Below are 14,252 nucleotides of genomic sequence, written 5' to 3'. Positions count from 1 at the left end.
CGGTTCAAGATTAGTATATCATATTCTCAAGCTTGGAGAGCCAAATGTTATACCTTGGAATTGTTGAGGGGGTCGCCAGAAGCATCGTTTGCCCAACTGCCGGCTTATTGTCACAATTTAAAGCTGAAAAATCCTGGGTCGGTAACTCATATCAAAACAGATAGAGATGGACGCTTTGAGTTGATGTTTATCGCCATTGGTGCTGCGGTTAGTTAATCAATATAATTTTGTTGACTCATTTCTGTTAGTTACATGCATTTCACATTTAAATGATTATATTTCTTGTGTATATTATTTTGTAGATTCGTTCGTTTATTACTTGCGTGCGCCCAGTTATTATAGTTGACGGAGCACATTTGAAAGGTCGATACCTTGGAGTAAACTTATTAGCAGTATCCATGGATGCTAACAATGGGATATTGCCAATAGTTTACGGGGTTGGCAAATATGAAACCTCTGATTCATGGACATGGTTTATGGGGCATCTTAGGGATTGCATAGGTCCTATTAGCAATCTGACAATCATATCCGATAGGGCAAACTCAATTGACAACGCTGTTAGAAGGTGTTTCCCAGATGCTTTTCATGGACTTTGTGGTGTTCATTTGTATAGAAATCTAAAATCAAGGTCTGCTGGTATAAAAAAGCACAAATGGACATACTGGAAGGCTGTAAAAGCTTATCGGGAAGTGGATTTCAATAAGCATATAAACTGTTTAAGACGTGTTTTGCCTCAGTGTGCTCAAACACTAGAAGATGTCGGGTTTGAAAGATAGTCAAGAGTACATCAACTTGGAGCAAGATATGGTTTCATGACGTCTAATAGTGTAGAATCAATCAACGCTCTAAGTCGTCATTCCCGGAAATTACCCATTACTATGTTAATGGAGTTTTTTCGAGCCTCTATTCAACAGTGGTACTACAAGAAAAGAAACCATGCAGGTATTATTTCTTTGAATTTGTAACTTATCATATATTTTACTAAGTATTATTTATTTAAATTTACAGGAACATTGGAACATCGTGTTACACCATGGACTGAAAAAAATATAACGAAACGTGTTGTGAAGTCAACGTCATGGAGAGTTGAACCATGTTCAAACACTTTGTTTGAAGTACTGGATAATAACTTAAATGGGCTTGTCGATCTAAATGCAAGGACGTGTAGTTGTATGAAATGGCAAACATCTGGTTATCCATGTGGCCATGTTATAAAAGTTACTTTTCATCTAAACCAAGATGATTCAAGCACATACGCTATGGATTGCTACACTACAGAAGTATATCGATAGACTTATGCCGAGATTGTCTACCATATTCCACATCCTTCTGAGTGGGACATAACAGATGACTTACAAACAGTTTTACCACCAGCCATGGACAGAAGGCTACCTGGCCGACCAAAAAGTCACGATCGTATACCGTCTAAGGGTGAAGAGAAGAAGAGATCGACATGTAGTCGGTGCAAGGAAAGTGGTCATACAAGGTTGACATGTGGATCACCAGTGCCATCACAATCATCTTTTCCTCTACCAAAATATGGATCATCATCAAAATCCAAAGCTCATATGGTGTCAAGAAAAAGGCAATCAAAATCGCAATCATCTTTAAAATCCCAATCACAACTGGCTTCACCTTTTGGGACTGTTAACTTAGGTGATTTTTAAATGCAACCGTTGTATTATGTAGATTTTATGTGTGAACTTTTAACATTTTCAGTTAGGCATGTATTAGTAACTTGAGTTTGAAAATTGCTATGATCTGTTCAGTTGTTATCACTTAATAGGCAATCATCTTAATGTCTATCGCAACGCGGAAATTACTATCGCAATGCGAAATGAAAATCGCAACGAGAGAATCGCAATGCGAAATGAAAATCGCAACGCTAATTTCGCAATGCGAAATGAAAATCGCAACGAGGGAATCGCAATGCGAAATGAAAATCGCAACGCGAATTTAATTTCGCGTTGCTATTCTCTCGTTGCGATTTTCATTTCGCGTTGCGATTTTCATTTCGCATTGCGATAGTACTTTTTGCCTTCAACATAATGCAGATTGAAATCAACAAAATCAACCATTACATTTCAATCAATTAAACAAGCACAAATAAGAATTATGTTAACATCAATTAAACAAATCAACTTTTACAAATCACCTTTTACAAATCAATTAAACAATCAAAAAATAAGCAATAATTCTTAGAGAAAATAACACTTCTACTATTGAATCAACTTTTGCAGCCATACATCATTTTCACGCAGCTCACTTCTGAGATTAACCTGCATAAACCAAACATTTGCTCAAACAACACTTTCTACACATCTAAAACCTACAAACAACAAATTATTGAATTCTAGGTACTTAACCAAACATTTTCAAACCACAAGCCTATAAACATACCAATTGTTTATGGACATTTTTATAACGCGGATGCAGGTAGGCAGTGTCTCGTATATATCGATCTAGCCATATAATGTCGAAACCACAAGCCTACTGTAGCTCTATCTATATCGGTGGGAGATAGATACTTTATACTTCCTGTGATCAAACGGTCCAACGCCAACCATACGAGAGGACCACAATCCCCTCTGGGTCCTTTCGTTTGTTGTGGTGCGGTCTCGTCTCTGCTAACTGTAATATTGAGCTTCTTTGGCTTCTTGTTTCCAGAACGAGTCCAATAATTTATCGCATCCAAGAATTTAGCCAAATAAGAGCTCAATCCCTTAATAATATCTCTTAAATCAGCCAATGATATGTAATTTATCATGCTGTCATATACTATTGCCTTAAGGGATGGGATCTGAAGCTCGACGAGAAGCCAATGGTTACGTTCCAAAATAGGGATAAACACATGCAATCATAAGTAATAATTCATTCATTTGCGCACTTATTTATGAATACCTTTAAACTCAATCTAAAATAAACACTAACCTTATCGACCTCCCACCATGCAGGATAAAGTTTAGCTTGTCCATTGCCCAACGCAAATGATTCATCTCGTTGATTCTTCAAGTGAACGGCGTTAAAAGACGTCAGCATAATTGTATATCGTGTATTTCTTTTATTTTCCTTAAGTTTCTTAATTATTAGAAGACGTGACACCTACGCATCGATATGCTGTTTTACAAAAAAAGACATATATTAGTAACTTACATGAATTTACAAAAAAATAATCAAATTAAAATATAAGAAAAATATAAGACTTACCCCTCCATCGAAATAGCCATTGTCTTCGACCCCTAATAATACGCCCCACCAAGATCGATCAAGCAACAAATAGATATCATCGTTGAGCTTGCATATGTCAGTGAAACACCCCTGGCTTCGCTCATGTAGATAAAAATCAACTACGGTCTTAGCCCAAAGGGTGTTATCCAGAATTGTGTCCGGTAGTTGTTTCCTCTCCACTTCAGATACCGGTATGGTACTGGCCGGTAACTCATACGAGAGCCAACTTGAATCCATCATGTCCGGCACGTCAGAGGGTTTCTCAAGAATCCTACATATGACGCCATATGAATCGGGCTCTTGAATGGTGGAAGGGACCTCTTCAACGATGATAGTGGCCTCTTGAACGGTGGGAGGAGACTCTCGAGGAATGATAGGGGCCTCTTCAACGATAGGAGTGGACTCTTGAGGGATGACAGGCGAGTCGGGTTTCTTCTTGCGGTGTCTTCGCACTATAATTAAACAGATTCATATGGCGAAGAGGCCCATGGATACGAACCCAATAGTCCACTCCTATCGTCCACTTTTGCGGTCATCAAAGGCAGACGACAACTTAGTCCAGGTAGCTTTCCATATATACGAACCCCATGGAAACAGATTCCATGCATTTAGGTCCTCTACCAATAATATTAGCTCCTGAGGAATAGGTTGTCTGGCCTCTCTGCCTAAAAAGCCGGCATACAAAAGTAGTAGAAGGCATACTCGGACAACATCGACGTCATTCATCCGAGTAAAATCATCTTTCTTATTAAACAATTTCTTCATGTCGTCGATGTGTAAGTTCGGCTTCTCTATTGACTCATCAGGAAAAACCCTGGATAACCATGATGGGCGGGTGATATGACGAGTGTACCGGCCTACATCATCGTGTCCGAATCGTAGACCAGTGATTAAGCAGAACTCCTTCCGCCCAAAACAAGTATACGCCGGTGGAAAATGAAACCATATCTCTTCCTCACCACGTTGTATACTGTCGGGTAGATCGCTAATCATGGTCTGAAGCCACAAATGGGTCAAATTAGCATCTCCACCCGGATGCTGTACTCTCAGCCATGGCCCGAAGCAGGTTTCCTCAAACAATTTTCTTTGTGCAGGTGAAAGCTTCGAAGCAATTGTAGTGGCTAGGCTAACTTTATTCCTTAATGTCAATGAAGCCGAAAAAAATTTCTACAAAAACAATAAACATACCAAGTTAGATATACCAAAAACTACACTGTCAAGATATACCAAAAACAATAAACATAAATAGTAGTTTATTCTTGAAACTAAAATTTGCAACACTGTTTTGTCTTTTGGTTGAAATGAAAATCGCAACGAGATAATGAGAATCGCAACGCGGAAATGACTATCGCAACGAGAGAATCGCAACGCGAAATGACTATCGCAACGCGAAATGAAAATCGCAACGCGAAATGAAAATCGCAACGAGAGAATCACAACGCGAAATGAAAATCGCAATGCGATTTTGGTTTCGCGTTGCGATTCTCTCGTTGCGATAGTTATTTCCGCGTTGCGATTTTCATTCTCGAAACTATTCTTCTTCTGCATTACTTCAACCAAAAGACAAAACAAAGACAAATACTAACTTCACAGGCTAAACAGTTTAGCAGTATTGGCAGCAATCGAATGAATTTAATAAGAAATCTAAGTGAAATGGTTAATCTATTATTGAAATTACCAGTAAACTTATCATCAATCTCAATATGAAAAACCTAAAATAATGCAAAAATTTCAAAATAAAAATAAAACAAACTAACCCTCGGAGGTTGATTTTCCATTTCCGAATGATTGTGAGGGATTTTTTACTGTGAATGGTTGTGAGGGATTTCGCCGGCGATGGGGACGGAAATCTTCGGAGATGGGGACGAATTTCGCCGTAGAGAGTGAGAGATGGAGATGGGACTGAGTGTTGTGATTTTGGGTTTGAGGTTATGAGTTGCGATTACTGTGGACGGTTCAGTTTCCGATTTATTAAGAAAAAATTTGTGTTTGGAATTTGAAAAAAAAAATACACATTAATACGAATGGCGCTATGTAAATCGCGTTGCGAAAGTCAGAATCGCGTTGCGAAAGTCAGTATCTCGTTGCGATTTTGTATTATCGCATTGCGATAGTAAGTATCGCATTGCGATAGTCAGTATCGCATTGCGATTTTCCCAATTCGCGTTGCGATTTACTTATTCGCATTGCTAATTGGGAAAATCGCAACGATACTGTAGACCATCGCAGCGCGATTTTCAACTATCGCAACGCGAAATGCAACGCGAATTTGCGATAATGGAGATCGCGTTGCGAATTAGCGATCGCATTGCGATTTTGTTGGTCATTTTGGCAAATCCGAAAAAAGTTGGTTAAAATCGTATATTATATGGGATTTTTGGTCACTGAGGTTATTTTCTCTAAATAATTAATATAATTTATAATGTTTTTATTTCAATAAAATATACCAATATTAATATTTTTATTAATAAAATTACAAAAATAATATTTAATAATAAATAAATTATTTTAATATTTTAAAAAAATAATATTATGTTTTATGATAAATAATATTGTTTATTATATTTAATATTTGTAATAAATAATTTTAAAAAAAATCATCAACTAGTGGAAAAAAGATTTAAACAACATCTTCCAAACATCGTATAACGTTTTCCAGATATTTTTCAGAAAAATGTAATTTATTTTACGGAAAACATTTTTCGGAAAACGTTTTCCAGAAATGTAATTCATTTTCCAGAATTCAAATTTCAGTAATTCATTTTCCATAATTCAATTTCCAGAAAATCAATTATAGTCAAACAAACAAACCCTTATTCAATCGAAAATCTGAACATGCATTTTGTCGTATCAGAACATACAATTAACAACATTGAAGGACTAATTTGAGAAACATGTTAATTTTTTTTATTAATTTGAGGTAAATATAAGGTAATATATGTTCAAATATAACTCTCAACTATTTAATATTAAACGCTCACACCCTGACATTCATGGTGCTCGAACTCGGATCGCAACCCATTTGAGTTTCATCTTCTTGATTCACGTGACAAATTTTGAAGCACTGTGTTGATTTCGAGAAATAATGTCTATTCCACAATTACATAGATTAAGATAAAATCACTAAGACAATAGAATTTACCACGACATAAGAAACTTATTTTTATTCTTATAATTTATGATTGCTAATGCTTTATTTACAACATATATTTGTACTAACACTTTTAAAATTACTTACTCTAATCCATAAGATTTGAATAATAAATATCGATAATTTACTTTTTTTATATTTTATTTAAATCATAAAAAATAACTTTATATGTATAAGAAAATGAAACAAGAGGTTTGATCACAACTTCATTGATACTTTAATGAATCTTTTTTGACAATGAGTATAGTTAAGTAGTATATGGAAAATGTTTAGGACATACATATACAAACTACAAATACTAAAGGTGTTGACTTAAAAGAACCCATAGGGGAAAAGTCTAGAAGTTTTCCTTGTGGAAATCGAATTTTGTGCTGGTCTTCCTCGAAAACTCTTGAGCTAACCTTCTTAGCTCCCCTGTTAATCCAGGTGCACCGCAGTAAAATACTCCTGCAGGTAAAACACACACGCACACACCATCAGTTTCCGATGCAGCTCGATTTACGGACACATCAATTTCCGAGCACGAGTAGTATTTCATGGAAATGTTCGAATTTTAAAGACGATATACGTACCGACTCTCTTGTCAGCGTGGTTAACAGCAACGTGCTTGAAGACCTTGTGCCAATTCGGCCTGGCGAAATGGGTCTTCACCTGTGTTCCCGAGACGATATCGACGCCACTTTTGGCATGTTGGAGGGACTGAAGCATGGTGATCAAAGCCGACCTCGCATCCCCTTCTTCGTACACGCTCGTGCAGTAATTGTGGAGCTCAATCACCCTGTCCCGATCGTACTCGGCCACCTCGTTCATCACTCCCCTGAACCACTCGAACGAGCCTTGCTCCCTAGTGACCCAATAGAAGTAGGCTCGTCTCGTGGCAAACGGCTTCCTCTTGTTCTTGGCACCGATTGTTTCGATGCCTTGTTCGTTTTCGTTTTGTTGCTTGATGTTGTTGAGCACGTCTTTGACTATGCTGATTAGTGGGGTGGCACCAATGCCGAGTCCTACTAGGAGAAGAACGTCGTATTCTTTGTAGTCTTGGGCTGGTGCTCCATATGGACCATCAATCAAAAGCTTTGGCAACCTGTTTTATCGAAAATTGATCCAACTCGAAATTAATTCAAAAATATTAAAATCCGAATTCCTACTATCCATATTGACTCGATCTAAAATCAATCTAAATCATCCAATTGACATGTGTAATTGGATGTAAGAAAGTTACCTAGGCTTGTTTTCGCCTTTACCAATATCTGCTCTCAAGAGGCCACTTTGATCAACTGATGGAGGCTGACAAACCTACAAACGAGGACATGTTAAGGCAAAACTATTGAGAGATTTAAGCTTTGAAATATGACAGTTTGCTGTGCAATCTATAGTTTTTCTAAGGTATAATAACAAAAAAATTGTCCTTAACGTTTGATTTAATACTAACTTTGGTTTTTATTTTTTTTAACATTTTAACCCATGTAACATTTTTTCTTAGAAGGTATGATAACAAAAAAAAATTACCCCTAATTGGGTGAAAACCGTTAGTTGACTAACGGTCAATATTTGTTACTGACGTGAGAAGTCTTACATGTCCAAAGTGATGACATGACACATACAATATAATCGCTTTGAACACATAGGATTTGTCACGTGAGCAACAAACATTGATCATTAGTTAACTAAATGATTCCATCCACCTAGAAAATATTTTGTCCCGAAATGAAATGTCGGGAGTCAAAAGTGCTTTAAGGAAAAAAAATAAGAACCAAAGTGACCATTCAATGAAACTTTATGGATGAATTTAGGTAATTTGCCTTTTTAGAAAGAATGGTCACCTTTGAGAAAAGGGCCTTGAGTTGGGATGTCCAATCGCCTAAGGTTCTAATGTGGATACTTAAATAGTCATCTCCGGGAGCTGAAGTGATGGAGAAGGGATGCCTGAGAATCAGAACCATCAAAATGTATCATTTTTACTGACATTAAAACTTAGACATCAGGAAAATTACATTTACTGGTTACTGTTTTTTTACCATTGGAATGGGGAGACATCAGCACAGTTCACAAAGATGTATTGGCCACTGGTGTACTTGAATCCTTGAGGCTTACTCATATGCAGAGAGAGTACATTTCCAGGGTATACTGCAACCTGAATTACAAGCAGTAGTAAATATTAGTCCATTGTTCGACCTGTAAAAGTGATAAATTTGACGCTTAGAGGGGGTTAGATTGTTACCTTTAAAATCTTCACTGACTTATAGCCTGATCTAAATGCTCGAATTAGGCGTTCGCAAGCGTATAATAGCATTGGAACTGCTAGATACATCCATGTCTGCAACAGAAACACATTAATATCTCCTGGACTGAAAAATATTTAACAGTAGTTGGTTTGTGAGGGTTGAGATACTTACTGTCTTTTTGTACCATTTCTTGGAGAGGTAGAGATAGTATCCGTGAACAATGAAGAGAGCGTACACAATGATAAATAGATGATGTGAGTACCAAAAGGCATTGAATCCGGTGAGCTTCTTTATTGGTTTTGGGAGGTTTAGTCTGTTCCGGCGGAACCAAGGTTGAGCTAGTATGTAGGCTATGGCCATGAGCACCACCATGGTCACACCGGTCCACCCTTCGGTCCCTTTCACGAACCACCAGTAGTTGTTAGGCCGTTCTTCCCCGAAGAATTGCTCCATTGGCTCATACTCATCATCAGTGGCATGGAGAAGTCTAGGGAAGTCACATGTTAGATGAGCACCAGCATGCAAGCCAACTCCGATGGCAATCCCGAAAGCAACGACCTATAAGAAAGTTCATTCAAAACAAGTATGCCGATTAAGAGAATACGTCAGAGACACGGATATATTCGATATATTTCATCATATTCTGTGTACCACATACCTTATGAAAATTAATATTGTCATCAAATGGGACAACTACACCTAACTTTGTCTTGCTTCGAAGCCAAGTAATGGTATTTCTACACACTGGAAGAAGGATCAGGGCCATGTTGAACTTGGTTGTCTCAGCTGCACCTTTAGCTGTGGTTACACAATAGCCCATCACATCAAATACTGCCCTATGCTTGTATTGAATGAATTTCCAGGTGAACAAGCCAGCACAGATTGAGATCCAAAGAGCCAGCACCCATATTCTCTTCCAATTGTCCTCCAAAAAGTAGGCAAGACCCTTCCCCCATCTTTTAACAGGGTTCCTCTCTTTTGTTGGCACCAATTTTTCACTCAATAGCCTGCTTAAAACACGGCTTTCAGTCCCTAGGTTTGTTGATTGGCTTGGGGCTTGCAGTAGCAGTGTTTCCAAATTGTATATCTGAAAAAAGAAAACCCCAATACACTTTAAGTGATGTTTATCAGATCGAGTGATAAAGAATTCAACATTCATTAAGTAAAATTTCATGTCCATGTTTCGTAGATGAAAAAAATAGTGCTGTGAAAACTTCGTCCTTCCATTTTAGAGTTTGATATGATTAGCTTTAAAATAATCGAAATTCCAATGAACTACTTGATTGGCCTAAAGAAGGATGGGATAAAGTTGATTAAAATTAGTTTAATTTTGCTGACCTCAATGTACCCAAGGTTGTCTTTGTCCAGTTCTTCCATGATAAGGGCTGCATATTCCTCGGCACATTCTTGGATTTTTGACAGCTTGTTAGCACTAGCACTCAATGTAATGATCTACACAATAGTACATTAAAAACACATGTAAATATTTGTATGGATATATATAAAGCTTAATTAAGCAACTTTTGGATATGATAATAATATTCACACACCTCTGTCACCTCTTCTTCTGTGATCCTTCCATCAGCATTTTTGTCAACCCTGCATTAAAATTTTGCAAAAAGAAATAATCATTGTTTCACTATCCATGTGAACAGGATTTTTCTAACTGGTGATTTGATTCTCTAATTAGTGTCTAAATTAAGTTGATGGATTTGTTAATTTGTAATAATTGATCAACTTATAAGAGAGTTAATAATTAGTTTGAAGTCAACAAGCCGGATGACAAAGGAATTATTTCCACCTAACATTCGGCTTCACATGCAGATTGTCCATGAAATACGGGTTTATATGGTTAATTATTTGCTCGGGTATTAAATAGATTCTTAAATACTGATTATGAATTTATAATATAATATTGGGTAAATTACAAATTTCATCACTCAACTTTACTATCTTTCCTATTTTGCTCACTGAACTTTAAAAGTTTTCAATTTCCTCACTGAACTTAATACATTGAGTTTTTTTATCACTACAACGTTAAACAGTTAACGGCGTTAAAACGAAGTCGTTTTAAAAAAGTAAAATTTTCACCAAAACGACGTCGTTTTGCAACTATATAACAACACATTTATATCGTTGCTAGTGAGAAAACGACTTAGTGACAAAAAAAACCTAATGTATTAAGTTCAGTAAGAAAATTGAAAAGATCTAAAATATAGTGAGTGAAATAGGAAAGAGAATAAAGTTAAGTTGCCAAATTTATCATTTACCCTATAATATTTTATTGACAATTTGCTTCTTGTTTCTTGGCATAACTTGGTCAAGACCATCACCTAATGATTTGGAGAAATCTTATCCTTACTGTCCCACACAATGGACCTTACTTATGTGCTAGCAAGCTGTAAAAATCCCAAAGAAAATCAAGGGAAAAAAGCGTAATTAGCCTAGTTTTTAGTTAATTAAAATACACATACTCAAACTATGAACCTCATTTTAAATTATTCTTAAACTTTTAAACATTTCAATTTTATCCCTAAACTATGACTCTCATTTTAAATTGGTTCTATAACTTTTGAACATGACAAATTCATCCCCAAACTATGACCCTCTTTATAAATAGTCCCAAACTTTTGAACAATCCAATAACTTCCCCCAAAATCATTCAAAGTTTGGGGATGAATTTAGATTGTTCAAAGTTTGGGGAATAATATAGAATTAGGGTCATAGTTTGAGGATGAAATTAGAAAGTTAGCAAGTTTAAGGACTAATTTAGAATGAGAATTTTGCGGATGAAATTGGAATGTTTAAAAGTTTAAGGATTAATTTATAATAAGATCACAGTTTAGGGACGTGTAGTGCAATTAACTCATAGTATTTTTTAAATTAAAGGTGTATATATATATTGGCACTTGAACTTAATTTCAATATTCATTTTAGTACCTAAGCTTTTTTTTTGTCAAATTAGGCATCTCAACTTGCCCAATTTGAACCAAGAAGCAAAGTTCAAGTATGATTTGGACCAAAAAAAAGCTCAAGTACATCATAAGACAAAAAAAAAGCTTAGGTATCAAATTGAAACTTGAAGTCAAGTACATGTACCAAAAATGTATATGAGCACATTTCCTTAACCGGAATCAATTAGTTAGTTAAACCAAATCAAGTGCTTTAATGCTTACATATCAAAGAAGGTTTGCAGTCTGGCATCAAAGCTTTGATCAGCGATTTGTTCCCAAAATTCCCTTAGCTGAGCTTTGTTTATTGCTGATGATGTTATCCCTCTTCTACGAGCCAAGGCCTCGAACAGTTCGTCTGTAAACTCCTTTGATTCATTCATGCCTGCCATTATAAATCACCTATCAACAAGCATTTTCATGGCTGATAGCATTGAGAAACAATTGCATATATTTGAATATATATACCTATGCATTGGCCAAACAATGACTTGGGAAGTGAACCATTGACAGACAATTCATCGAACCGTCTTTCGATCTCGGACCACCCTTCGGTTCCGACGTTTTTGGTCATGAATTCCAGTCCCTTGAGGGCTCGAGCGGCGCCGCTCCTTTCGTGGACGTCATTCTCTTCAGTTCCTGAGAGACTTGCCTGATTTAAACGAAATCTGGGATCCGAATGAAGGCCTTTTCTCCAACTTGGTTGCTAGCATTGCCGTCTCGGGATCGCCTCCCTTGATGTTCTGTACGGAAACTGAATCTTCACGAATGTCGAGAGTGATCTCGACGTATTCGTCGCCGCCGTCCTTGAATCTCGCGCTCTTTTTGCTGCTCTTTTCGGGTTGTTGTTGTTCACCAGTATCGGACCGCTTAATGGACCGCTGTACCCGACTCGGCTGCTGCTCGTGCTCTCCGTATCGGACCATGACTCGTGTTTACTGTGTTGAATCTCCATTGTTGTTCTACTCTCTCTGCGATTGAAAAAGAAGAAGAAAAAACAGAGACTCAAATTTTGATATACGTAGAACCAATGATTAATTTACATGAAGGGCATGTTTGGATTCGAAAATGCTTGTCTGGGTGTTCTATAGAAACACGATTTATATACGTTTCTCGGGAAAGTAAACATCTATAAAGTTGATTTTTTTCTCGGGAAAGTAAACGGGAAAATCCTTACCAGACAACGATTTCAAAAATTGAAAGACGATTGATATATGAGAATCAAGAATGTTAGTGAGGGAATGAAATATGAGAAGTGAATATATAATGAGAAAGGTGGCTAATAAGAAGTCAAAGCTCCAACAAGGAACAAGGTGAAATCCAGGGGCGCAGTTGGGTTGTAATTTTTTTTTGGAGTTGTTAGGGTTCATATACTGTTTGTTGTAAATACTGTAAAGCTTGTTTCAAAACATTAACAGCCAACAACCCCATTTTTGAAAATGGAAAATCTGAGAAAATTTCATTCAAACATAATCAAAAGTAGCGATCAGGTCAGCCATTACTATATATATATATATAATATTGTGGTGGGATTGGAAAGGTGGTGGAGAAATGATCCGAAGTGAAAATGTTGGAAATTGCTGAATTGAAGATGAAAATTTACACGTGATCTTCTGGAAAAAAAAGGTTATTATCTATCTACTCTTATCTATTTTTTGTTCAGCTTCCACGAAAATGACAACGAGAAACAGTGATTGGCAACAAACTTAAACAATAAGGTAAAATACACTCCCAGTCACTTAATTATTAGTTAGGTTACAAAATATATATTTTCTTCTAAAAAGGTACAATTTAGTCAGTTAATTTAAATATTATTATGAACATGTCATTAGTTATTAAATATAAGATGGAATGGCACGAACCCCAATGACTTCGGTGATAAATAAATTATTATTATTTTTTGAGATCTTAGGTTCGAGCACCTGGAAAACTAGGGGTATGAACGCATCTTTAAATAAATATTACTTTATATTTATCCCAAATTAATCAATATATATATATATATATATAAAAGAGATATGACACGATATAATAACAATTTCATTCTCAAAACTTATATATTTTACTTATTTAGTTTTTACTCAAAATAATTCAATATATTTATCCTTTTATATTTTTTCTTATTAATTTATTATTTTTTTCATCTCCCATAAATGTTATATTAATTTTTTTGGTGCAATAACAGTTTAATAGTATCTTGTTGCTATTATATAATAGAACGTAGTTATCCAACTGCTACTTTAATCCAAAGAACTTGCTTGGTTTGATAAACTAAACTCAAATAACTCTATTAAATTTTATTAAACTAAACTCACTAGTTATTAAATCAAATTCAAATTTTATTTTAAACCAAACTCAAATAATTCTATTAAATTTACCTAAGAATGGTCAAATAACTCTATTAAATTTACCTATGAATGGTCAAATCCATCAAATTCATTTCCCCTAATGCGTTTGTGGCAACTCCATTACAAAAGGAGACAAAGACCGATAGGTTTCACTTAATCAATATTTATATATATCCATATAATTACACTACTTTAACAGTTAATAAAGGTTAGTGCTGAGATTAATCATTTAATCTGAGCCAAATGTCATGATGACGATGGAAACAAATATTGGACCGACAATTAGGGACTTCGTGTAAATTATTAAGTTACAATTTAAGCCGAATAATGTGAGATAAAGTAGGATGAT

At 35.9% G+C, this 14,252-nt stretch overlaps 1 protein-coding gene across 1 annotated transcript; it reads right to left on the bottom strand.

Annotated features, from left to right (window-relative positions):
• Window positions 1–6,706: 6,706 nt before the first annotated feature.
• Window positions 6,707–12,547, bottom strand: LOC120163341 (respiratory burst oxidase homolog protein B-like). Its single transcript, XM_039173310.1, is given in 13 exon segments — window positions 6,707–6,826; window positions 6,952–7,463; window positions 7,602–7,675; window positions 8,203–8,305; window positions 8,398–8,513; window positions 8,601–8,696; window positions 8,776–9,162; window positions 9,263–9,691; window positions 9,943–10,056; window positions 10,155–10,203; window positions 11,781–11,940; window positions 12,024–12,220; window positions 12,222–12,547. Coding segments are annotated over 13 exon segments (2,607 nt in total). The 5' UTR covers window positions 12,482–12,547; the 3' UTR covers window positions 6,707–6,716.
• Window positions 12,548–14,252: the final 1,705 nt, after the last annotated feature.

This window comes from Hibiscus syriacus, unplaced genomic scaffold, assembly GCF_006381635.1.
Source record: "Hibiscus syriacus cultivar Baekdansim isolate YM2019G1 unplaced genomic scaffold, ASM638163v2 tig00111440_pilon, whole genome shotgun sequence".
Taxonomy (NCBI): domain Eukaryota; kingdom Viridiplantae; phylum Streptophyta; class Magnoliopsida; order Malvales; family Malvaceae; genus Hibiscus; species Hibiscus syriacus.
Note: the sequence above shows the minus strand (reverse complement) of the source record. Positions and strands in the feature narration are given on the sequence as shown.